This window comes from Pelophylax lessonae (genome assembly GCF_965119305.1).
Source record: "Pelophylax lessonae genome assembly, chromosome: 1".
NCBI lineage: Eukaryota > Metazoa > Chordata > Amphibia > Anura > Ranidae > Pelophylax > Pelophylax lessonae.
Window position 1 is genome coordinate 201,701,452 of NC_138768.1, and position 25,546 is coordinate 201,726,997.

General features: G+C 40.8%; 1 protein-coding gene across 2 annotated transcripts in view; it reads left to right on the plus strand.

The window, feature by feature from the left end:
• Positions 1-599: 599 nt before the first annotated feature.
• GRAMD2B (GRAM domain containing 2B) overlaps positions 600-25,546 on the plus strand; it is a 309,850-nt gene continuing 284,903 nt past the window's right edge. For both annotated transcript variants that reach the window (XM_082272826.1, XM_082272825.1), the window contains exons 1-2: positions 600-640; positions 677-791. In XM_082272826.1, the coding sequence (XP_082128952.1) occupies positions 679-791 (113 nt within the window). In that variant the 5' untranslated portion in view covers positions 600-640; positions 677-678. The remainder of the gene's footprint in view (positions 641-676; positions 792-25,546) is intronic.

A 25,546-nucleotide genomic window follows, 5' to 3' on the forward strand; every position in this document is an offset into this window, starting at 1 on the left:
CCACTATAACTATGAATATAATGCTAACATTTATTAAGTATAATACTAATAAACTGGGAGGTAACAAAATAGTTTTATAGCACAGGAAGGCAAGCTATGTTACATAAAGGAAGTGAAATATAGGGCACATGCAGATATTTTCCATTCTATACAATCTAGCACAATCAATCTTAAAAAAAATGCAAACAAAAAAGCAAAACTATTGACCAAACATTTAGTTTGGAATAAAAGCTGGCACAAAATTTAAATCAATACCCATATCCCCTTGATTAGTTTGTTTGGGTGACATTGTACAAACAGCCCAAGTGATTCAATAATAGCTAAAACCTTTTTTCTGTAAAATACCATGACATGTAACAGTAAAATACTGCTATCAATGTCAGCACAAACTGTGCCTTGGCAGCTTGTCTGGGTTTTAAGAATGGTGACCTCAAATTAAATCTGTATCATTTGCAATACTTACAAGTTACTCATTAACATGTACAGAAACTGGACTGACTTGTATTCAAGCCAGTAGCATATACTGTTTCCGGGGCTGTAAAAGTTACTGCTTCACGACATTCCTCACTGCAGCATACTCTCGGCTTTTAACCTTGTTAAGTGCTTTCACTGGTGATTTTATACGTACTCATCAAGTGCTATTGCTGGTGATTTTATACATACAAAAAAAAAAAAAAGATGAACAAAATGGAAGATTCTGTTTTCTTAGATGACAATCTAGCAAGTGTACCGAGCTCAAGCGATTGCTCTCCTCTGAGTCCTACAGACAGCATTGGTTCGGTCTTCTTAAAGTGAGTAATGTTTTATTGATTATAAGCATTCTGCACCTGAAGCTTTTAGCAGAGTCTAAAAGCAACGATATTATTTAAGCCTGTGATGCTTACCAATAGATCAAGCTACCAGCACTAGCAAGTGAAACTGTTGAATGAATATGCTAATTAACACAGTACTTTTATCTATGATAAACTAGCTGCTTTGGGTTGGTTATTTTCTACTTGAATGCCTTGTTTGAGTTTTTAAATTAAATGTATGTGTACTTTGAAGCTTGCAACCAAATGTACATTATAGTTAACTAGTATGATTGCATAATATTCATTATGCTATTCTTATATGAGCATCTTAAGAATAGCATCTAACAAAGTTCAATATGCATGCAAATTCCATAACACTAAAAGTAGTTTTAATTATACCATTTCTAAATTGTAATTAAGGATGATGTTCCGGTTTACTGCTACCATGGGTTTCAGATGAGTCTTGCAGGTTTGAAATTTGCTGTCCTTGTGGATTTATGTGCAGATTTGCCCAAGAGAATTTTTTATTTTTTTTTTACAATACCCAGCGGGCTTATGCAGGCCATACATGGGTCAAATTCTGAACGAATTTCCTTTCGAAAATCAGAAATTTTGTGCGTTTTGTGATCAGATGATGCCACCATTGATTTCGAAATTCGATCAACCAAGCCTTCAATTTTACTTCATGGTGCTACAGAAAATAATTTTCATGGCTGGGAATCCTCTTTTCATTCCAGGATTTTTTTTTCTTGTGCTCATGCGCATTTTCTGTTTGATTATATTTCTCACATGATTCTCCCATCATTGATTAGAAAATTGTTTATTTTTCAAAAAATTTCCGACATGGCAGCACGAAAATCGGCTATTGCTGTGGCTCACTGATGGTGAAAAATTTGAACGAACGTTGTTAGATAAGATTTTCAAAAAAGAAAATTATTCGGAATTTGACCCATGTATGGCCGGCCTTTAAAGGGACAAAAGGGGAAGCTTTGGGATAAGACAGCTTCCTCAACATAAAAGGAGGGTGGCACAGAGCAGTCAGTGAATTGGAAGCTGTTATACAGAATGCTGGCAGAAATTAAAGTAATTTAGGAAACTATATTTTCATTCTGATTCCTAGTTTTTTACAGTAATCCCCTTTGCTTTAATTTATATTATTATTATTATTATTATTATGAGCTTTTTTATTTTAAAGTGGTAGTAAAGTCATTACAAAAAAAAAGTCCAGTCCCCCTGCCAGGTAATATCATATGGTACTAGAATACAGCTCATACTAGCACATTATGAAGAACTCCAGTGGTGTGCTGTCACACCTGACAGGGCTTCCATCTTCACCTGGTCTTCCTTCTGGGTTCACGGGCTTCAGCCGTTTGAATAGGCAAGCCACGGTGACGTCACTTCTGTGCATGCATGTTGGAGTAACAGCCGCAGCACAGAGCTTTAAGGGAATTGTATGCCATTCCTTCAGAGTGCATGCACTGGTAATGTCAAAACAAGGGAATATATCCTAAATGGTGCACATTTAGGAGATATTCATTTTACCTACAGGTAGGGTTTATTATATGCTTACGTATAGGTAAAAGTCACATAGCGGAGTTTAGTACCGCTTTAATTTTATTTTGTGGTTGATTTGATGTCAGTGGCCACTTTTAGTTGCTGTCTCATCCAAAGCAACCTTTTTTTGCTACCAGGTTTCCCTACTAGAAAAAAAGTATTTTTTAGGGGTCGTATTTTAGGGTTTTCATCTTCTTTTCTTTTTTTTTTTCTATGTAATAGGGCCTTTTTAAGTTTGAAGTGCTCAAAGCACAGTATTTACTTTTTACTGACAATCAGTTCTTGAAGTTGCCTTTTGCACATTGCAGCATCATTTGAAAGAAAAATAACCTATACTGCCTCACATTATAACATTTACTGCACCCCCACATCCCCATAAATAAAATGAAAGTTAGCCATACACAGGTTAGGCCTATTATCCCTGAGTATACATAAAAATGAAAAGAAAATATGTGTGTGATTTTATGGGAAGTAAAAACTATATCCTCACATGTGTCATTGCTTAAATGGATACATTTTATTTAAATAATCATATTAAGATCACAACTTTTTTTTTTTCAATATCTCCTTGTAAACCCTGGCATTATTTCACAGTATATATATATAAATATCAATATACTTCCCACAACAGTGAGTTCTCAACACGTTTTATGTACCAAGGGTCCACTTCATCAGGAGAACGCAGATAGTAAAGATTTGAACATGATGTTAATACACACATTCAGTAGGAGCACAAGCAGGACTTAATGGATACCCTGCAGCTCCTATTTTCATTAAACATTGCTGTTTTGCACACAGACATCTGCAGCCTATGCTGTGTACATGCAGGATGTCAAGCTAGGGGAGTCATCGGACGGTATGATGGTATGAAATGGTGAAAAATTGGGGAGGTCACTAGCTGTATGCCCCTGCATTATGTGGTTGACTCTGACTATGCGATTTGGCTGCTACTCCATAGATACTTGACCTGTGACTACAGAAATAGGTGGAAAGGAAACTTTGCTTTAGCATTTCTCTCAAGGAGAAAGATGTTTTAGAGGTTGGATCTATTTGAGAATTACATATTTTTAGTAAAATCACATTTTCCCACCGTAGAGCGGAGCTCCACCCAAAAAGGTAAGTTCCACTTGTTTGCACCATGCCCCTTCTACTGCCAAATTTGCCAAATTTGCCACATTTGGGGGGGAGGGGGGGAGCAGGTACCTGGTTTTGACAGGTACCTACTCCCACTTCCTACTCAGATTGTGCAGTGATCTTCAATGATATTCGGCCCCTTCTCCTCCCCCCACATCCTTCTGGGACACACACAGGTCTTGCACATGTGCAGTAGGAAACCGGCTGTTTCCCTTACCTAAGATACCAGGCACCTGCATCAGAAGACATTTGAAGAATCGGCTTGGGTGCCAACATCGCTGGATCCCTGGACAGGTAAGTGTCCTTATAATAAAAGTCAGCAGCTACAGTATTTGTAGATGCTGACTTTTCATTTTTACAGAGGGAGACTGGAGCTCCTCTTTAATGAGATGGTATTGGAACCAATATGCCCCACTATTGGTCCTTAATTTTGGACTTTATTGATCCTTGGATTTGAGATAGTGTAGACACTTTATTTTTTTAAAGGCAAACAGACTGCTGGCTTTGCATAGAATTTTCACTTTGAAGGGATTTTCCCTTAGCTTTGCTGACTTCCTTCATCCAAACATGTGTAAGCAAGAATACTGTGTTTTTTTATTTTAATTGCATATGACTGGGTATTTTTTGCAAAGGGAATTTTCACCACATTCACTAAGCTAAAGGAAAATTCCCTTGCAAAGTGAACATTTCCTTGCAAAGTCAACAGCCTTTTTACCTTTAGAAAATCACTCCTTTGTGTTTATTAAAGGATATGTTGACCTATAGGGTTTTAGATTGTATTACCTGGAACATTAGGGATTGAACTGATGCATTTTTATCTCTAGGCCCCTTCCATGTTGGTGGAGAAAGCTTACAAGTTAAATGGAGTTTTATTTTTACCCATTTGCCTTATATTTGTATGTCTTGGGGATAGAATAATATGCTTTGAATCAATTTAGCCGGCTGTAATTTTTACATAGAATATTTAGTGGGATATTTTACTAGGGCCAGAAGAGTTTAACCCCTCAGAACTCATCAAACTCTGCATTCATATAAGAGCCAAAGATAGAGGTCAGAGCCCTACCCTCCCCTGGGAGACAGTGTGTATAGGGAGCCGTGCGACCTGCTGTGTATACCATGCTGTCTAGGTTCGGGACAGAGCAAGGCCCGAGCCTGAAAGAAAGTCCATGAGGGACAGAAACAGCTAGGAAACTGTAAGGAAGACGCAGAGCTGTGATGCAGGGTATGTGCATAAACACTGGGATGTGTTTCATGGCCAAGAGGACCAAAAAGGTACTAAAGTTCAGTAGGGACTTTGAAGAGGTACTTGGAGCAGTAAAGCTGCCACATGAGAGCCAGGAGGCTGAATGTGTGTTTTTGCACTGATGTCCAGAACCCCCTGCATGGGAAGACATACCTGTGTTAAGTTTTGATGTTTGTTTAAAAGTAGGCAGGAAAGCCCTAGGCGTGGAGTAACCTCACTGTTTTGGCACTATCTTAAAGCTATGAAACCCCGATGTGTCACACTTGGTAGTTTTTTTTCGATTAAATGTCTGTATAAATTGTTTGATTATGTAATTAACATAGAGGTTCTTCATTACTATCACAATATCCACAGACTGCACCTGGGGTAAGGCATCGTTTGTCTCCTGTGGTTTTTATTTCTCAGTGAACATTTGGGGTTCATGCACATGAATGGCATGGATGCCCTTAATATATTGGTTATATCTTTCCATTAGGCGATTTAGGTAAGTGCATGGCAATCTGTACTTTGCTTTATATACAGTAAATCTATATATATGTGTGTTCCTACAAAATACACAATTTCATAATATATTCATATATTGTAGATCTTTGCCATCTGGGTTCTCCTGAGGAAGATTCCTTTGTCCATGAAACACATTTAGAATCTTCTGTAGACCCATTATTAATGAATGTTAAGAACTTTCTGTGTTTGGAAATGTATTTAAATATAATGTATGCTATATATTATTCATGGGGTTTTCGTAGAGGTATTGAAAAAATTGAAGAATTAACATGTACCATGGTTTTATTATGATGTGTTAATAAAAATCTATACATTTTTGCAATGACACTTGTTAGGATATAGTTTTTGTACCCATAGTTTCTTCTTCTTACTCTTGTGTATACCTAGTTTTTCAGGGATGGGGGTACACCCCTACAAGGGGGATTAATCAATTAGTGAATTAATTCAATTCATACACAATTGATGGTTAGAATATGCTTAAATAAATTTGTCCCCCTGCTGGCCCATTTTACACTGCTGTATAATAATTCTTGTAGTAAAACCAAAGTGGGTTTTTTGGCATTGGTACATGCTCCCATGGCAGTGCCCAGACTCCCATGACCTTACTTTTTTAAATTACTTTAGCCATTAGTGTTAAAATAGACAATATTTATCAACACAATGCAATAGACTTCAGGTTCACTGAATATGAAAAAATTCTCCGAACCTTTGGTGAACTGAATCCAGACAGATTCAGCCATCACTAACTGTGATATTATAATATACTTTCATTTATTTATGTTTAGTTCCTCTTATTATCACAGTAAATTTGTATACATATTTTACACACAAAGATCATTCTGTGTGCAGACTTGGATTCATAGTATAGGTCTGGGCCTAACAAAATACAAAGAGATAAAGGTTTGTGGCTTTCGCATGAGAACAGTATAATAACTGCAAAAAGCAAAAGGGAGACATATTTTTCACAATAATAAAGCATGAAATATAACACTAGTGTGTGTATAATTGTCAATATGTCATAGTAATGATACCCCTCTGTCAAAGTGCAAAGAAAAAAGTAGCATGCTGTACTTATGCCTTTAAAGTCTTCATTAATATCTTTTAGTCATATTGTTGGCACTCAGAAGTTGTAATGTGAGTCTGAAATAATTTTACATGCTGCACCTAGCTGGTAAAATGGTTACTTTGTGGGTATGGCAGGTGATGGCAAGATTCCATTCTATTTTCACACAGTCTTTTGGCTGCCAAGCATCTGACAACATAGATAACTGCCAACATGTGTTCTTCCTATCTCAAGTGATGTGGCTTCTCAGGGTCACAGACTGCATTAAAAACAAAGACATCAGAGCTCCAGGTCCTGCAGGTGACTGTTGGGTTCTCTACTTTTTAGAGGAGAAAGTTTCACTGATAATACAATTTTTACACTATATTAAAAAAAAAATACTAAAAAAGTAAAAATGTTATTCCTGTTCCTGTCTGGATAATGAAGTGCCATTTCTTTTCTTTACTTTATGGTTAGGATTATTGTGGCCTCAAATTTTTAGTTTTTCACTGTATTTCACAAAGTCACAGAATTTTCCATTGAAGTAGAAATTTACCAGTTCTGGTAGTTGTAGAGTTAAAGAAAATCCCAAAGAAAGGTGCCCTAAAATAAAAGAGCTTGTATACTCACATCTTCAGTGACCATGGTCTCCTACCTTACCCTCATTCCAATGCCGCCGCCTCCATAAAAACCTGCAGCATTCTCCACTTCCAGTAGTGCCAGATGCCTGTGTCCCACGCCATGTGCAATGGTTTTATTCTACACCTCCTTCAACACTGTTGTCCTGTAGTGACATAGGGGTTAGAGAAAGGAATTACCGTATATGCTGGCGTATAAGGCAACTGGGCGTATAAGACGACTCCCTAAATTTTCAGTTAAAACATAGGTTTTGGGCTGCACTCGCCATATAAGACTACCACTCTTCTGAGGCAACACTATTTAAAAACATCAGATTTGATTTACATAATTTTAGTTAAAATGGTTATGACTTACCAGTACTTAAAATCCATCAAAATTCTCATCATGTTCATCATCTGACATCATAAGTTCAATGTGGGGTGCCTCTTCTTAATGTACACTTACTCCTTGGCATACTCTTTAATGCATCTTCACTTGATGGGGTCTTGTCTAGCAGCCGTTTTGTTTACACGCACTAATCTGTCAGCCCACTCGATGTGCGGTAATACTGTATGTACCGTAGCCTCAGCTACATACAGTATACCACGCTAAAACCAATCACGGCAAGTGATGTATTCTATTAATAAATACAAAGCCAGATCGGATTGGCTGAGTCAGGGTTGTAACATCATCAGCCTGCCTCTCAGACTCAGCCAATCCAAGCAGGCTTTGTATTCATTAATAGAATACATCCCTCGCCGTGATTGGCTCAGCACGGTATACTGTATGTAGCCGAAGCTATGGTGCATACAGTATTACGGCACATCCAGCAGGCTGAGAGATTAGGGACGTTCTTTTTGGGCCAGCCTGGAGTTTTCTTAAGGTTCACATTTATATATGCTGCGTATAATACGACCCCCCCCCCCCATTTTTGGGGGTTGTTTTTAGGGTTAAAAGGTCATCTTATACACCGTCATATACAGTATGTTGCACGCTCTTGGAAGTACCATACAGAGGCTGCAGCAATGGTACAGAAGGAAGGCATTACTCAGGCTGCTTGGAGAGGTGAGTATACAAGCTCTTCAATTGCAAAGCACCTTCGTTTAGGATTTTATTTTACCCTGGCAAGATTACTTTAAGGTTGGGGCTACATGGGTTATTTAAATATCTTTCTACCAAGAAATGCAATTATTTGTTGTCAGTTACCTCATTTGCAGTTGTAGTGGTCAACAATGTATAAAAGCTTATGTAAAAAGTATTAAGAAAAAATTCTGATCCTGTTGTAAGATTTCTTTACATTTCCTGTGTAGTTATCCAGACAGTGAGCACAAAAAAGGCAATATAGAAAAAGAAAACAATAAATTGGGTGACTTTTCTCAGCGGGGATGCAGGCAGCAATAAACTTGACAAAGTTTTAACACTTCTCACTGTATCCAAAACTTAAAAAGAAAAATTCGGCTTTACACAGACTTCAATGTACTTAACTTTTTTTTGCTAATTCTTTTGGTAAATAATGCTATTAGTATTTCTTTTAGTGATATTATGTGAATTTGGGGATTCTGTTCATGGTCCCCTTCTTCCTGGTGTAATTATTTAGCCATTTAGCTCCCACCCACCCGCAATGTACTGTGGATGAGCAGCTGCTGTAGGCAAAGCAACACACCCCTTTGTCACTGCCCACTTCCGTGTTTAGGGCATGCGCATGTGCGCCCCCTGCCTGGCTCCCGCTGTGATTGTACTCAGCGGGAGCCTGTCAGCAAGTCCCAGCCAATGATTCATGGCGAGGACCTGCTGATCAGCTGTGTGCAATAACAGCCCAGAGCTCTTGCATTACCTCCTCGGTAAGAAATAATTTCAGGTACGCCAGAGGGTTGTCACTCTCCACATCAACCTTCATCCCAGGAGATCCAGTGAATCGGAATCTCGGGGGCGCTGCCTGGTCCGCATCGCTGTTTAGAGGGCACCAAGTGTGCACATCGCTTAGGTCAGGTGCGGGATCATCTGCGTTGTCACTTTCTGGATCAGTGTCGGTGTCAGAGTCAGATGACAAATCTCCCCACGACTCACTGTACAATTTTTTGCATGGAAATTTGGCGTTATGTATTGTAGGCCTACAATTCTTAGTAAATACTTACTTAAACCTGACCAAAATAAGACTCTAGTAGACATCCCAGATGTGATCAATTTGAAACACAAACACATGAATTATAATCTAATCAATAATATAATTTTATTCAATAATGCAGTGAAAAAAAATTAAATTTGTCAAACAAAGAAATTCAATACACATACTGAGTGTGAAACAGTTTGAAGAATGGAACTAGACAAAGTCCGACGTTGCAATCAGGACAATAGTACCTTGTTTCCTTTCAGACTTTTTTTCCATTGCCATCCTTCTTGGAACAGCAAACGACGCACATCCTGGTAGGCGCTAACTTTCTTGCGGTTGGCGGTACGAAGTCTACAAAATGACGGCCTGTCAGGCATTCTGAATTGCCAACATCAACCGTCGTCCGGGTCTGTTTGCAGAAACTGATGGCGTTGGGTGGTTGACAAAAATCTGCTCAGCCACCTTCCAGATAAAGTCAGCATGAACAAGAGGTATGTTAGTGTTTGCTTTATAAAGGATGAAGGATATAGGCGTTCCAAAGGCATTGTTCAAGGAGATGCCTGAAAATCTTTTTGTAATACTTTATCTGTTGCTTCCGCATTGCAGGGTAAAATGTCATTGCCTGATCGGCTCGGTCGAAACCTCCCATTGTGTGATTATAGTCGATCACGACTTGCAGCTTCAGCACCGTGTTTTGTGCGGACCATGGCAGTGGAGGTGCTGTGCACGGTGCTCATGAGACACATGTCCTTTTTGTCTCGCCACCGCATTGCCATCATTTTACCCTTTTGAAAGGCAACCATCTCTCCTTTTTTTAGTTTTTTCCTGCCAAACATTGATGGCATGTCACGCCACTTTGGCCTAACAGTACCATACCCATCAGTTTTGTTTAGGAGCAAAACCTCATAAAGTTCCGGAGAGGTGTAAAAATTGTCCGTTGTCACGCAATATGCTTGGTTCAGCAATGGGTCCAGCAGTGAAAGGACAGAGGAGGTGGCCATCCCATAGCCGCTGTACCTGGGATTGAACTTGGTACCTTTTCCGGTGTAAATGACAGCATTCCAGATATATCTGGTGGATGATTCACAGAGCATATAAAATTTGATGCCAAACCGCGCTCTTTTGGATGCAATAAATTGTATCCAGCTCAGGCGTCCCTTGTAGGCCATCAGACTTTCGTCCACACTGACATCCCTTTCTGGCACGTAGGTCCGCTGGAAGTTGGTGACAATCATTTGGCACACCTCCCAGATTTTTTTGAGTTTGGGCGCAGGATGCGTGGCCTCATCAAACTCTTCGTTGTTGGCGAAGTGTAAATTCTTCATGATCAGTGAAAAACGATATTCGGACATCACTGTGCCAAAAAATGGAGTGGCCAGCATCTTATTTGTGGTCCAATACCATTTCTGGAGCGGTTTCCCCACCACCCCCTGAAGGATGATGAGTCCCAGAAACTGCCAGATGTCCTCTTTACTGACCGGTTCCCATTTTCTGGATCATGAAAATCTGGCACGCAGCGTAGCGGATTGCTGCTCATGGTAGCGGTTGGTTTCTGTGACGATTTGTAGAATTACCTCCTCGGTAAGAAATAATTTCAGGTACGCCAGAGGGTTGTCACTCTCCACATCAACCTTCATCTCAGGAGATCCAGTGAATTGGAATCTCGGGGGCGCTGCCTGGTCCGCATCGCTGTTTAGAGGGCACCAAGTGCGCACATCGCTTAGGTCAGGTGCGGGATCATCAGGGTTGTCACTTTCTGGATCAGTGTCGGTGTCAGAGTCAGATGACAAATCTCCCCACGACTCACTGTCGCTCTGTTCTGCGAGCAGCTCCATGTCACTGCCGCTGCCACTGTTGCAGTCGCTCAGCTGATCCAAAAGCGCATTTGTAGGACAGCGCTTTTTTTATGCCATTTTTCAAACGGTTTTATTTCTCACAAATGACAATGGCAAGGGGCACTGGAAAGAGCACTGTGTCTGATACCTAAGGTGATAAAGTGTAATCCTCTCCAATTACACTGTATCACCTCCTTTTTATGTGTTTGTGTTGGTGCAACTTTTGAATTTCCCTCCCAGTTCCGCTCCCATGCACCATTGCTGCTGCAGGAGACGGAAGCAGGAAGTCATCAGACCGACGGACAAGCGGCGGGGATCTCGGCGGCGATCACAGCAATGGGAGATCATCGCTGGATCGCCAGGAGAAGGTAAGGAACCCCGCTGCAGGCTCTGCACATCTACCCCGAGCGAGACTCTGGGATACCGATAGTAGCATGAAAAATCCACCCTGAGTCACGCTCAGGGATACAGCTAAGGGGGTAAAGCAGAGTTAGCAATGCCCTTCTGGTCCAGGGGATAAAACATATCGAGAGCAAATTCAGGAACATAAATTGTACAGTCTGGAGGAAAGAAGAGAAAGGGGAGACATGATTGAAACCTTTAAATACATCAAGGGGGTGAATAAGGTTCAGAAAGGCAGTTTTATTCAATATGAAACCAAAATCAAGAACACGGGGACATGACCTACATGACCTCAAAAATACTGGAGGAGAGTTCAAAACTGATCTTAGAAAGCGTTATTTTAATTAAAGGTTAGTTGATGCTTAGAATACACTATCAGCAGATGTAGTGAGCCAGTCAACAGTAAATGGCTTCAAACATGCTTGGGACAAACATAGATCTATACAAAAGTTAACAAAAAAATACACATGTATAAAAAAATGGACTCGATGGACCACTCTGCCTTTTTTCTGCCATCACTTTTCTATGTTTCCTTGTCAGTTTGAAACATAGATGGAAGGAAAATTCCGGGTAAAAGTCCCTTGTCCTCCAGGCCATAAAGAAACAGATGAAAGTCCACTTCAATTCAAATGCATCTTATTCATGCTCTCATCTATTCTTCTGGTCTGCCTCATCTTATCTGGCTTGGTTATCTGCTCTGCCTGCTCCACTTCTTGATGTTGATTACCTTAAAAAAGTGACAAAGCGATAGAGAGAGACAAAGCAGATTATATTTTCCTTCCAATTGTACCAAAAACTCACTGCTTACATTTCTCTATCTACCCATTTTGAACTGCAAAACCATTGTAGAGTTCCCACTGTCGCCTTGTACATTCTTACAAAAAGGAATCGATTTCCAGTGGAAAGAATAAACCTGTATCTCTCGCCATGCTGTACTGGGAACACTGGCCTGCTGTTGTCCAGTCTTCACAGCATGGCACTCTCTATCAATGTGCCCTAGTCTATAACAATTACAACAAAACACCTAATGTGATTTAATTTACTGTTCCCAACCACTTTCTTCCACTTCTAAAGCAAAGCTGGTGTAGGAATTCAATTTTTTCCTCTCTAGGGACCCCAACCTTAAAGTGGTTGTAACTTGAAAAAAAAAAAAAAGAGATCCTGTTCCCTCATTGCAAGTTAAACAGTACAGTGCTTGTGCTGTCTAACCTGCCCCTCTCTAAACTGTAAAAAACCTGATTGATCCTGCCTGTTCCTGTGTCCCCCTTGGTGTGCTGACCACAGTAATCATGGCTGCTGATCCCTGATTACTGGGGCCAGTTTACATGCCTGCGTTATCCCACTACTCTCCTCTTTCCCACTCTCCATCCCTGCCTATCAGCTCCTGTGTGTGTGAGCCGCCCCTCCCCTCTCCTCCTGCCACTATGAATAGTAAAGTAAACTTAAACAAATATCACTGCCTGCCCCTCTCTTTTATGCCACCATCCTACACTGTAAGTGTTAGTGTAAAATAATGCCTCTAATACCTTTTTTCAGATCAGTTCTGGCAGGTCATGTGACCTCCAGCCGCTCTTCTCCTCTGATCTAAAGGCTACAGTGGGAGGGGCTGAGTGAACATCACAGCAGTCAAGTGACCTTTCAGGCTGACGTCAGCCCCTCCCATTGAAGCCCTTAGATCAGAGGAGGAGAGCGGCCTGAGGTCACATGCACCCAGAATGGAGATAAGGTATTTAGAGGCATCGTTTTATACTAACTCTTACACAGTGTAGGATGGCTATATAAAAGAGAGGGGCTGGCAGCGATATTTTTTTTGTCCCCCAGAGATCATAGGCCTTATCTTTTTATTGTCTGATTCACTTCAGCCATCACATTTGAGCTGATCAGATTCCAAGTTTCCTGCTTGAAGCAACAGTGGCACATTTCCTGCTTCTGCTTACAGGCTTTGGGTCTTTGTCCTTTGTTGGGGCATCATTAGACTTGCTTATGAGAGCTGCACATCGCTCATTCAAATCTTCAGCTTTGTCTGCAGTGGTTTGAACACACTTTAAAGCCATGGCAAGTTTTACTTTGAGTGCCATACTTTCTATATCTCTTGCCTTGCTCGCAGTGTCTTGCAAACACTTGGTAGCCACTGCAAGCTGCTTGCTCAATAAGTCTTTTCGACCTCTGCCTTTCTCTTTATTTCAGATTCAGAATGTAGAACATGAAGTAGGTGCAAACCAAACACACCAACTGCCCACATCTCTCCTATACTGAATCTAAAACTTTTAAGACTAAAATATAAGCTAAAATCAGAGACTCCATCGCTCCATGCTCTGGTAAAGGAGAAGCATACCTAGCAAACTCCCTTGCAACAGACATCCACTTACTGTCTCTGGACTAGGCAGGCAGGGTGCATACTCCTCCTGAAAACCAAAAATCTCTGAAGCCTTGTTTTTCCCAAACAGTTTATGCAGCACAAGCAACAGAAAGCATCATAGAAAACAGGCCTGCTTCAGTTGAACTTTAGCGCAAATCCCAGCCACGAACCCCCAATGTTTTGCTTTGCATTTCTTAAGGTTCTTTCTTTAGAAGCAAGGAAGCCTTTAAAACCTCTGTAGTGTATGATTGTGCTTTTACTAAATGAAAATGCTGCACATACAACTGTAGAAAAAAAACAATTTACTGCAAACAAAGTATCACGCAATATGCATACAATATACACATGCCTAACCTATCTACCCTTCCCAGCAAATAGGAATGTACAATGTATGCAATAATCATACTTAACTTGATTCATACTGGTGATGGAGTCTTCATCTATGCAGGATCTCTCCAGACTGTTTCTTCCCCGAAGTCCTAAAGAAGTTCCTTTTGTCTCTCACAACATGGATTGTTCAAGTCCTTTTCCCCTCCCCCTACTTCTTGTTCTGTAGCATCATTTCCTGTCCTGAGCTTTACAACCCAATCCATCAGGATCAGTAGCATATCAATTGGTAAATCTTAGCATCTAAACAATATATTGTCTAAAATATAACAATTCACATATCTATGATATAAAATTCACCAAAATAGCCAAAGCAAAACACCAGCAGAGAAAATAATAGTGTCCAACCAGTTGAATCCCAAGCTAAGTGGATTTGTCCTCTCTAATCATAACTATCAATCCCCTACCTTGTAAATTATCCAGCTTTTCATCACTACCTATGCTTAAGTAAGGATGGCACTAGGGGAAGGGTTCTATAATTAGGCACTTGCCCAGGGGCCCCTGTGTACATAGTTGCAGCAAGTGCTGTATTCTTTAACACAAAGCAACTCTCAATGCTAGGAACAGTTTGCCTCCCTTTGACACCAATGAGTTATATTTACCTGGACTTGTTTCATAATGTTGAAGGTGTTTTAAATCTTATCATCAAAGTTTTTTTGGTTCTAATGAGTGTCAGCAATGTACCCAGGCATTTACTCAGTCACATTTATCTAAACAATCTTACAAATTGAATATGTAAAGCTAGATATAGATTGTCCAAGAATGGGATATAAATTGTGGAAGTTTGTGGAACTACCCTGCTCTAATTACAAAATCCAATCCTAATATGCCAATGTGTCTGGGACAGATGCTAATCATTTGATTTACATGGCTGAAGGTGTGAATTGTTGTGAAATCACTGAAGTAGAGCTGCTAATCTGGCATTATACTGTATATGGGTAACAGATGGTATTGGAAGCCCCCACTCCTGTATGCTCATTCCATTTTAATATAAACATTATCTTTTATGTTTTATGGAAAACAAAGCTCCTTCCATGTCCAAATGTGTACCTCGTTGTCCTTGAAAGTGTGTCTCTTTTTGTCAAACTGTAGGAAGATTGCTACAGAATTCTAAAAAAACCCAGTTTGTTTTCCAATTAGTTGTGTTAATCATAAATCTGATGTAATATACAGAGAAGGTAATATGTAATTGTGTGAATTGTCTGTGTAAATACATGATTTTTATGCTTTTAGTTTATGTGTTCACCAAATTTTCTACTTCAGATGTTCTTATCTTTATGTATCATCTACATGCCAAAACCAATAACTTCACATTGTTCCCTTAAATGAACTAAATGCCTTCCTCTCCACTTCCTTCTTGTACAGGTTAGTTAAAATGGGAGACACTGGTTATCCCATTGCATGGGCAAGTTATTCTTGTACTCAAAATAGGTAGTGTTTAGTAATGAGCAAACCGAGCAAAGTTTAGTTCTATGGACATTTGTCAAAAAAACTCTAGGGGAGTTGAATCTAGTTATTTTTTTTTTTTGACATTTTTAAAGACCAATTTGCAAGCTTTAGGGAATAAGGGGCAAGAACAGCTGGGCACAGCTACAGGGGACAAGTATCAGTGCAAAACAAAACTGAAAATAAAAACTACCTTTCAGTGGGGAGTAGATTTTTTACCTTGTTCACCTCTTTGATATGTCTGGTAACTCCAAAGAGTAAACAGGGTAAAACAAGTTCAAGCCTGCAGTAGCAGCCATGAGCTTTTTTTTTTAATTTTTAGAGTGGGCTTTGGGCTTTACCACTTGAGCTCCAGGAAGGTTTTACCCCGTTCATTACCAATGCATTTTTTGCTATTCTGCACTACACTATTTTAACTGGCAATTGCTTGGTAATGCAACACTGTACACAAATTAGATGTTAATCTTTTTTTTCACATACATTGAGTTTTCTTTTGTTTGTATTTTATCACGACTAGGTTTTTTATTTTTTTGTAATGTAAACTAAAAAAGAACAGACATATTGAAAGAAAAACTAAATGTAGCATTGTCCCCATAGGGCTTGCTGTGTGATGACTTGTTGGGCTTCCTCTGATTACCTGCAGACAGTCACTCAGGAGCAGTTCACACACCCATCCCAACAGTCCAGTCCAGTCCAGTTTTTGATATTCACTGTGGAACTTGGATGGCAGAAGGGAATAGTGGGATACTTCAACTTGAACTATTTACAGTAGATAAGGGCAACTCTCACTTGGCCTCACCAGGTTACTTGTGGAAGAAGACACACTGCTTTAACCATACTGGCATGTAAATGGAAAGGGTTAAGTCTTCTTGCTCTCTCTCTCTCCAGCAACAGACCTGATGCACTATATTATCTTTAGGACACTCTCTAGTATCCCCCTTTACTGACACCCATCCACTGACTCTTCTAGTTGAAGGGATGGCCACCCTCAGGACAGGCCCCTTGACACAGATCTGTACTCACTGTATGGAGAATTAGATCCTTCTGCGTGTCTCCCTTCCAGTCAGCTCTGCAGGACCTCCGGGTTCAGTTTCTCTCTAACTCTTAGGCCCTCAGGTCGACCACCTGAGGCTGCATGGCAACTTTTACAGAGAAGGAGGCAGTCGCCTCCTCCTTTCCGGGACTCCGCTCTCCAGCTGAAAGTCCCCGATCAAATGTGCCCTTGGCATTTATACAGTATCCCAGCATGCACCGATGTACTTTCCTCTGCCAATCATGAGGGCTGTACTAAATGCCTGTGCACTCATTTGTCAGGTTTCCTCCCACTGTCCAATATGCCTCCCTATTGAACTAGTGTGAAAAACTTCAGACAAACTGACCTGCACCTGAGCACAATGAGAAGAACTCACTAGCAGATCCTGCTCTCTGGTAGGCAGAGAACAATATAGATTTACCTGGCAATACTTCTGGTAAGCAGAAAAGATCCGAAACTATACTCTCTCTCTAGCACCTACCTAGGAGGGTGCTACATATATTATCTACATTCTGTTGTAATACATATCCAAAGAAATACATTTTTTTAAATAAATTTTGATCAGTGTATTCTGCTGTATGTCTTTCCTTAAAAATCCCAATAAGTGTATAATAATTTTTTTTGTGTTAAAGTTACAAACTATGGAATTTACACAGCTTTTACTTTCTTACTGCCTCTCATATTTATTGAGGTGCTAAAATTCCAAGGCAGTACAAACATCCCCCAAATTACCCCTTTTTGGAAAGTATGTTGAGTCCACGGAAGATTTTATTTTTGCCACATTTTTTTTTTGTACACAAAGTTGTCATTTTATTAAGAAATTTATTGAATGGGTATATGTGAAGCAAAAGCAAAATTGAGGATAGAATATATTAAAGAAGTACAATTACCAGTGTCCAAACCACATAGTGGTGTTCTGCTATTTAACCAAAAAACAACAAATAGAACACAAATCAGTTAAAGCTGAGGGAAGAAGATTTTGCCCCAGAAAACCAAGTGGTTATTAAAGCAGATACGAGACTTGCTGGTAATAATCCATATATTTATTCATTATCAAAAGTGGTAAAATTGTTAACAATAAAGTGTGCCACATGCACTCGAAAAGGTATCCCCTTCCCACCCATAAAATACATGTCACCGTTGATAATCTGGCCCCAATATAGGGCTATGAATCCTGTGAGACTGCACAATACTGTGATTGACCCAAACGACAAGTGCTATAGGATTAGTGTCCCAGAATACATAGGCCCCGGTGCTCTATGGACAATTGATTTATCTTCCAACACTATGAACATGAGTACTCGGAAGTATACTTCTAATAGGTTGTATGGAGGGAGAATATCCCTAGAAAGTTTTGGTAAATGAGTAGACAAGCCCTCCCAGTGGTAGCACAAAAAGTCACTCCATTAGGATAGTGGAAGCAAGCCTGCTTACCCCATCCTGTAGAGCCACCTGTGTTCACACTGGTAACTTACTGTTAAATCAGCTTAAAGTGATCTTCAGGGTCTCTTCCCGCTATAGCTTCCATTCAAAGTTAGTGGGCGACCATTGTCACAATGGATAAAAAGTCACAAAGATCAGTTCTGCAGCTGATTGGCGTTCCTGCAAACAACAGTTAACGGTAAAACACAGTAACAAAATAAAATTACTCAATAAAACTACTTTTTTGTAATAACTTTTCAGAACCATAACATTTGTAAGGTCTCTCAAAATGTGAATGTGACAGTTTTCTGACTGTCCTACACATTTCGAGACCCTTTTTATGCAGAATTGTGTGCCTTAGACTGTCCTGTGATGTACCCTACACTAATACTCCACTAGTGTGTGGTAGCGACAGAAGCAGTCCTTGAGACAGACACCGGTTGGCCAGGACAGAAGGAACAGAAAAAATGGTTGGCATGTCTCATTCTATGTCTACTACAGATACAACATATTTTATGGGGTGACTTTTGTGTACTAGGGAGGACATCTTGAAAATGCCTCTCATGCAGCTGGTTAACTGCATTTGGATGTGGGCTTTGGGTCACAGCAGCTTGTGGATACAAAAGGGCTGTGATGATTGCTTCCTGAAATTTTAGGAAGAATCAAATTCTTCCAGTTGCTTTGTAAATTACAAAAGCATTATATCTTGTATAGCCAATTGAAATAAATATATAGATACTTTTTTGTACCAGTGTCTAACTCTGTGGGATAATTTGGTCGTTGAAGTCTGCACCTCCCACATAAGGATTTTATTCGTGGACATAGAAAAACTTTTCAATGACACCAGCTGCCATGTGGCCGTTTTGTCTGTGTGAATGGAAGACAGGATAAATACATCCCATTTGTCTTTCAACACTGCGAGTAGTTAATCATTCTGCAAGTAGGCTATTTCCCCGTTTCTAAATTGGGTGTTAACGAGCCATGAGGGAAGCCCTGGCGATTAGATTGTACAGTGCCACAACAACCTATTCCTAGATTGCCCAAATGTCTAAAAAGTGGCACGCTCGCATAAAAGTTGTCCACGTACAAATGGTACCTCTTACTGAACAAGGCTGACACCAAGTCCCACACTATCTTGCCATTGCTCCCCATGAGGGGGGGCTCCAATTCACTGTATTTTCCCTCATAAACTCTAAATCAGTATGTATAGGCTGTTGCCCACTCACAGAACTTATACATTTTGACCCCATATCTTGCACTCTTACTGGGGAGATATCCCCTGAGAAGTCACGTGAGCATTCGTGACGTAACGCGTAGGGCAGAGCACCGGAAGTGTTGTATGGAATGCGGAAGTAAGGTCTGCGGCTGACTGTAAGCAGCTAAAAGGCTAAGAAAACCACAGTTTTATGTGAGTTGTTATATTGTATTTGAATAAACGTTTAAGTTTGACAATACTACACTATATGGGCCCCTTATTTTGAGATTTGTGGGAGTTCCGGAGGGCATTCACCCCGATGCTGATAAAACGAGGCCGACCACCATCCCCCAACCGCATACACAGGAAGGAGAGGAGAGGAGTGTTACATCCATTTAGAAAAGAGGCGCATTATCTGTAATGTTGAGGTGAGCGGTTAGCACACCCATAGGGGAAGAGCACCAAGAAGCACCCCATAGATTTACACGGTGTAAAGGTGGAGGTATAAGATTGAGACACCTGGAAAAGGAAGAATACCGCTTGTGAATTTGTTTGTTTGCTTGGGACACTTAAAACACTTTATAGACATTGAAAGCACTTTATTTGGAAACTGTGCAATACACCAGAGTATTCACCTGTGAATGTTTTTGAGCACTGAATACTTTACTGTCACCTTTTATGATTATACCTTTTAATCACTTGGTAATAATATAGATACCATTTAAGCACTTTTTTGTTATCAACTGGATATGCATCTTTGCACCTTATATTTATAGATCTATTGTGGTATACTGATGATTTTAAGATATATTGTTTTATTGGAGATCTATATTGATATTTTTTAGAAGACATCACAAAGTATTGAGCACTATCACAGTTATTTATTTATTTATTACTGATTCCACATATATTATACTATCATTCACTTCTTTATTTAATACTACTTCCCTGAAGCGCGGTACTCAACATACCCCCCCCCCACCCCACCCCACCCTGTTTGTTTTAACTGTATGGTTCACAGTACTGGTACACGCAGCATTAAGGGTATCCCCATTCACAACCCTCAAGACAGCGCAAGACTCATACCCACATACACTTACTGGGGAGATATTGCTTTATTGCAAGCCTGCCAGAAAAATGTATGAGGGACTCGTCTATTCAGATTTTTTGTTAGGGAGAAGTAGTTTATGAGGGGCTAAATTTTGTGGAGCTGATAATAGTCAGATGAATTGGGACTGCAGACCAATATGACCACAATTCATTCTTTTTGTGTAATACCCATGTTAGGGTTTAGGTCCAAAAAAGTTTTAAATATGGAAACCATGACAGGTTTCCACTCAAATGGCCCAGGAAGGTATGAAATTGGGTTGGCGGTGATGTATTGGTCTGCATAAAGATTTGTTTGGTCCACAATCAAATTGTATAGGTCTTCGGTAAAAAACAGCTAAAACAAAAACCAAGGGGCACTGTTAAAAGAGAAGTATGGGTTTTGCAAAAGAAAAAGAGATTATACTTACCTAGGTGGATGCAGCATCGATCCAATGCTGCAATTTCTACCCTGCCGCCTCTGCAGTGAGAACAGAGTGATTAAACACAGCGATCGCTCAGTTCTCCCCCTCTGCTCTGAGCAGAGAGCCAGGACTGTCAGTCTAAAACTCTCTGCTCTGCCCCTCCAGTGCTCACAGGAGCACTGGGCTGTGGAGGGGATGGGTGGGGCTGGCTCGGGCTCTAGGCAGATTGCTGACAGGCTGAACCAGGTGCCAGTTCAGGCTGCTGGGTGGATCCCTACCATATGATCAGGATTTTTTCATAGCGTGGACTGGCTTAGTGACATCAGGGTCACAGGGTCACTGAGATCTTTAGGAGAAGTACAGCCAAAAAGGCTTTGACTGTACGTCTCCTTTAAGTTTGCTTTTTCCACCTTAACCCCAGGCTGGGCTGTGAATGGGGGGATAAAGGGTGCTGCTCAATCTGTGGGCAACCAACAAGGATTTGTAAGCACGTCTGGAAGGACACTATGGGCTCTACAGACTATGCTCGAATTCTTGGTGGTTGCAGTTGCATAACGCTACTAGTGCTAGCCACCCTACCAGCTTGTACTGCATTTCTGCAGCTCACCACTTTGCCATGAGATACTGCATACTGAGATACTGATAAAAGGTCAGGATGTACTAGCACGCTGGTGCTTGCCAGTCCATCAAAAGGTAGTGCAGCGCTGGTACTAGCACCTCTTCTCCATTGTCTGAGCTACCTGTCAGGGTGCCGCTGTTTTCTAAATGTTCATATTCTGAGGCAGATTCTGTAAGTGAGGCTTCCCCTTTGCTCTCATATGACTTTCTCAGAACCCTGTAGGCCCCTTCACTACTGTACTGTTTTTGGGTAATTTTGGGCACTAAATTTAAAGATACCTAGTGAGACTATAGGAAAAAGAACTCCTGGCTGTCATGGACTGCTTGCGCGCAAGAAATAAAGTTTACCTGCTAATGCTAGTTTATGCCTGATCTTGCTAACGTAGCAGTTTTTTGTATAATATATCAGAGATGGCAGTGATCAGAAAAAATATACTGACAATGCACTTGTTGGGGGGGGGTGGGGTACGATGGGGCCAAACACAAGTGCTAGCATTTTTTGGGGCTGATCCTGCATTTTTAGGGACACTATACTAATGGGAACACTAGTATAGTTCTGTTCGTGATCAAGATAATGATCCATACAGACACTATATTAGCCATGTTTTAGTGTGATTGAAATATTGTGCAGGCAATCTAGCGCTAACTGACCCTGGCTGTGAGAGACGTTAACTGACCCTAATGCTATCTGATGCTATGTGATGTTGCAAGTGATGCTAATACAGTGATCAATGATAAATAATGTACACTAACACTGTACTAATGGCACTGGCTGGGTGACAGGGGTGATCAAAGGGTTAACTGAGCCGAAAGAATTGAGGAAGAGAAGAACCGAGAAGATTGTGTGTCTTTATTTACAAATCAGACACAGGACCATTCTGTGATTGGCTACAGCCAATCAGAAGGTCCCAGCTGAAAATCATTGGCCATGACCTGCTGACAAACTTGTGCTGTAGACAATCACAGCACGCAGTAAACCTACAGCAGTGGGACAGCAAGTAGTTAATGTAAAAGTGATCTGGTCAGCTATGGACTGGAACCTGCTCCCACATACCAATTCAAACCACTACAGTTCAGCAATGACTGGATTTTTTAACTAGCTCACCTCTTTGGATGTTTCTAGTACATCCAAAGGATGAACAGGTTAAAACAAACTCATGTCTGCAGTACCCATGAGTTTGTTTTCATTTTTATCAGTGGACTTTGGGCTTTACCTTTTTGCAGACAGAGCTGTTTTTTGTGTTTTTTTTGCACACGTAAAAAATCATTCTAGCCCTGAAGATAATGTAAAACCCCAAATATATATTTTCTGAAAGCAGACACCCTAGAGAATACAATTGTGGTAGTTCCAATTATTTATATAATCCTGCAAAGTTGTATGAAACACAAAATTTCAGTAAGAAACACACTAAAGTGAATTTTAGGGCAAACAAATGCAAAAACTTACCCATATGTTTGGTAAAATATAAAAGACGAGGTTGCACCGCGTAAATAGATGCCCAACATGTCAAACCTTAAAAATTACGTCAGCCCGTGAAATGACAACAAACTTCAGTACCCTATATTTTCGATAGGCGACACTTCAAGAGCCCCCTATAGGTATCAGTTTATTGTTACGGAGGAGCTATGGTACTAGAATTATTGCTCTCACTCCGGCGTGCACGGTCATATGTAACGTGTATCACAACCGGCGTTTTCACGCATAGGCGCCCCAATGCATGCGGTTAGATCCGGACTTGCGTATATGTGGAGGTGGGGGGGACCTCAAAAAATGTTTTCTGGGGGAGGGGGATTTTATGTGCTTGGGTGTAACTTCATTTTTTTGCAAAAAAAAAACATATTTTTACTTAACTTTTTTTTTTTTTCATCACATAGGGGACAAAAAGTCAGATCGCATTGCAAAACATTCCTTCCTGGCTACGCTAGCCCGGGACACCAAGAGACTGACCCGGAAGTGACGTCATAGACGTTGCTTTCCGGGCCACAGCAAGAAGCTTGTGCTTCGTCGAAATGTTGAAATAAAATTTTCACTGTTCGTTCACCTCTCAAGACCTGTGAATGCCACACTATCTTTTGGACTATATATATATATATATGTAGCACCCTCCTATGTAGGTGCTAGGAAAACCATAGGGGAGGCCCTGTCTGCTTATCAGGGGGGCCTGATTATTCAGCTAGGCTGTCATGTGTCTCCAGGTGTGCCTGTTGAGCTTGGGGAGTCTTCCCACTGTGTCCAATGAAGGCTCTTATTGGACAGTGGAGGAAACCTGACCAATAGCACACCAGGGCTTGTATCTATCAAAGAGGGCAGATTCTGTCGCAATGCATCCTGGGATGGGTTATGAGTCTGAGGGGAGCACATGACAGAGCGTCTTTGCCAGGAAGCATAGTCCCAGGAGGGGGGTGACAGCTGTCTCTCCTCCTGTCAGTGTGAGGAAAGTGCCCTGGGCAGTCGGCCTAGAGGACGGAAGGTTGAACTGAGCTGCAGAGAGGGATCCAGTGGGCAGAGGTTTCCAGGAAAGCAGTGTCGTGAGTACTGTAAACTGCCCAGGGGTCTGCCTAGGATAGGGGACCATTTCAGAAGGTCAGAGGGATCCAGGAGCCAGCTAACCAGTAGAGAAGGCTTAGAAAAGGGGGTGCCAGTGTCTAAGTCCTGAAGATAAGTGTGTGAGAGTGGGTGCCAGTGCGGGCCCTGAAGCGTAAAAGTGTTCAGCGGTGCAGCAGTGATAAAGCAGCTACCTCAGCAAGGAGTGCCAAAGGGAGCTTCAACAAGGACTTTGAGTCACAAGGAGGTGATTGGAAGTCAGTTCAGTGTTAACAGGCAGCAGGCCAGCATTAACCAGCATTAATCGGCGTTGGCCGGCATCAAGCCAGCGTCAAGTCAGCGCCAACAAGCATTTTTCAGTTGTCCCTAGCAAATTGTGCATAGTTGAGCCAACGGAGTATCCCACTCATCCTTTCTCCTATCCAAGTTCTCAATAAATATAAAAACCCAAAGATACTGGACTGGTCATTGTCTCAGTGCTCACACTTGGAGAACATGCTTAAAATGTGCTGTTGTTGTTAGCGGTAACCCAGACGGACCCACATCCAGCACTGGCTGGGAATTCTGCTACATATATATATTTACATCTTTCACCCTTTCACCCAGTGAGGTGATTATCTTTATATTACATATACTGTATCAATACTTAAGAAAGAAAGACTTTTCAAATCTGTACCAGTAGCATGGCCAATATTTGATTTTACGGTGTTAATGATAGATGGAGAAACAACCCCTATGTATACATACTGTATATGAAATTATGCAAATATGTAGGACCTTGCTTTATGCTTTATGGGGGTGACATTTAAATATGTTTGTAATAAAGTAGGCTTTTTACTAGTTTACAGAACAGCATGGGGTAAAGTAGAAAGCAATTCAGTTTTATAATGGTTTTAAAGAGTCCTCCTAAATAGGATTTAGCCCACGTTCACATTGACATGGCAAATCGCATGTCAAATTGGAGTCAATTGCCAGCAATTGCATGGTCTGAATCGGTGCAACGCCGACTTTGCGCTACTTTTGGCAACTTCGGGGTGCAATTCCAGGAGACATGTGTGCAGGAACCCACACAGATGTGAAATCACCCCGGAAGTCAGACTGAAAATGCCGGATTGAAATCATGTGAGTTCAGCTGAACTCTCACGATTTCAAACCCGCCTCAGTGTGAACCTAGGCTTAATGTTACTTGAAATCTGTGTTCTAGTAAAAAGAATGTCGCAATATACCATTCTATTTGTGAATCTGAATGCTATCTCTAGTTCAAAGTCCAGTTTTCACCTGCACTAATCTTATGCCTATTATGACAAGCCTAGGTTAACAAGGATACTGGCTAGCAATGTGTAAGTGAGGAGGAAGGAACGCTATGAATAAATTGATTTCGTCACATACAGATCATTTTACTGTTTACACAGAGAGATACATAATAGACACCAGAGTTCTGGGAATTCCAAACCCAATATCAAATGTACTTCTAGCCTGGAACACGAGTCTTGGTTTGTCAGCTACGTTCTCATTATCATTCACCATCAGTAATGTATATCCTAAGTAAAAACACCAGTAACAGAATCTAAAGGTATATGCACGTGGTCCACTTGAATTTGAACTACTGCAGCTTAAAGGAGAAGAACAGCCAAAGCTTATTTGGCTGCACTTCTCCTGTGGATCACAGGAGTGTAGTTCGTTCTGTCAGCTGACCCCACAGAGCTAGTCCAGGCTCGGGGAAGATCACAACAATGAAGTGGGGATCCACCAACACATGTCTGGAAAGGCACCTGGCTCAGCCTCAGCACTTTTTTA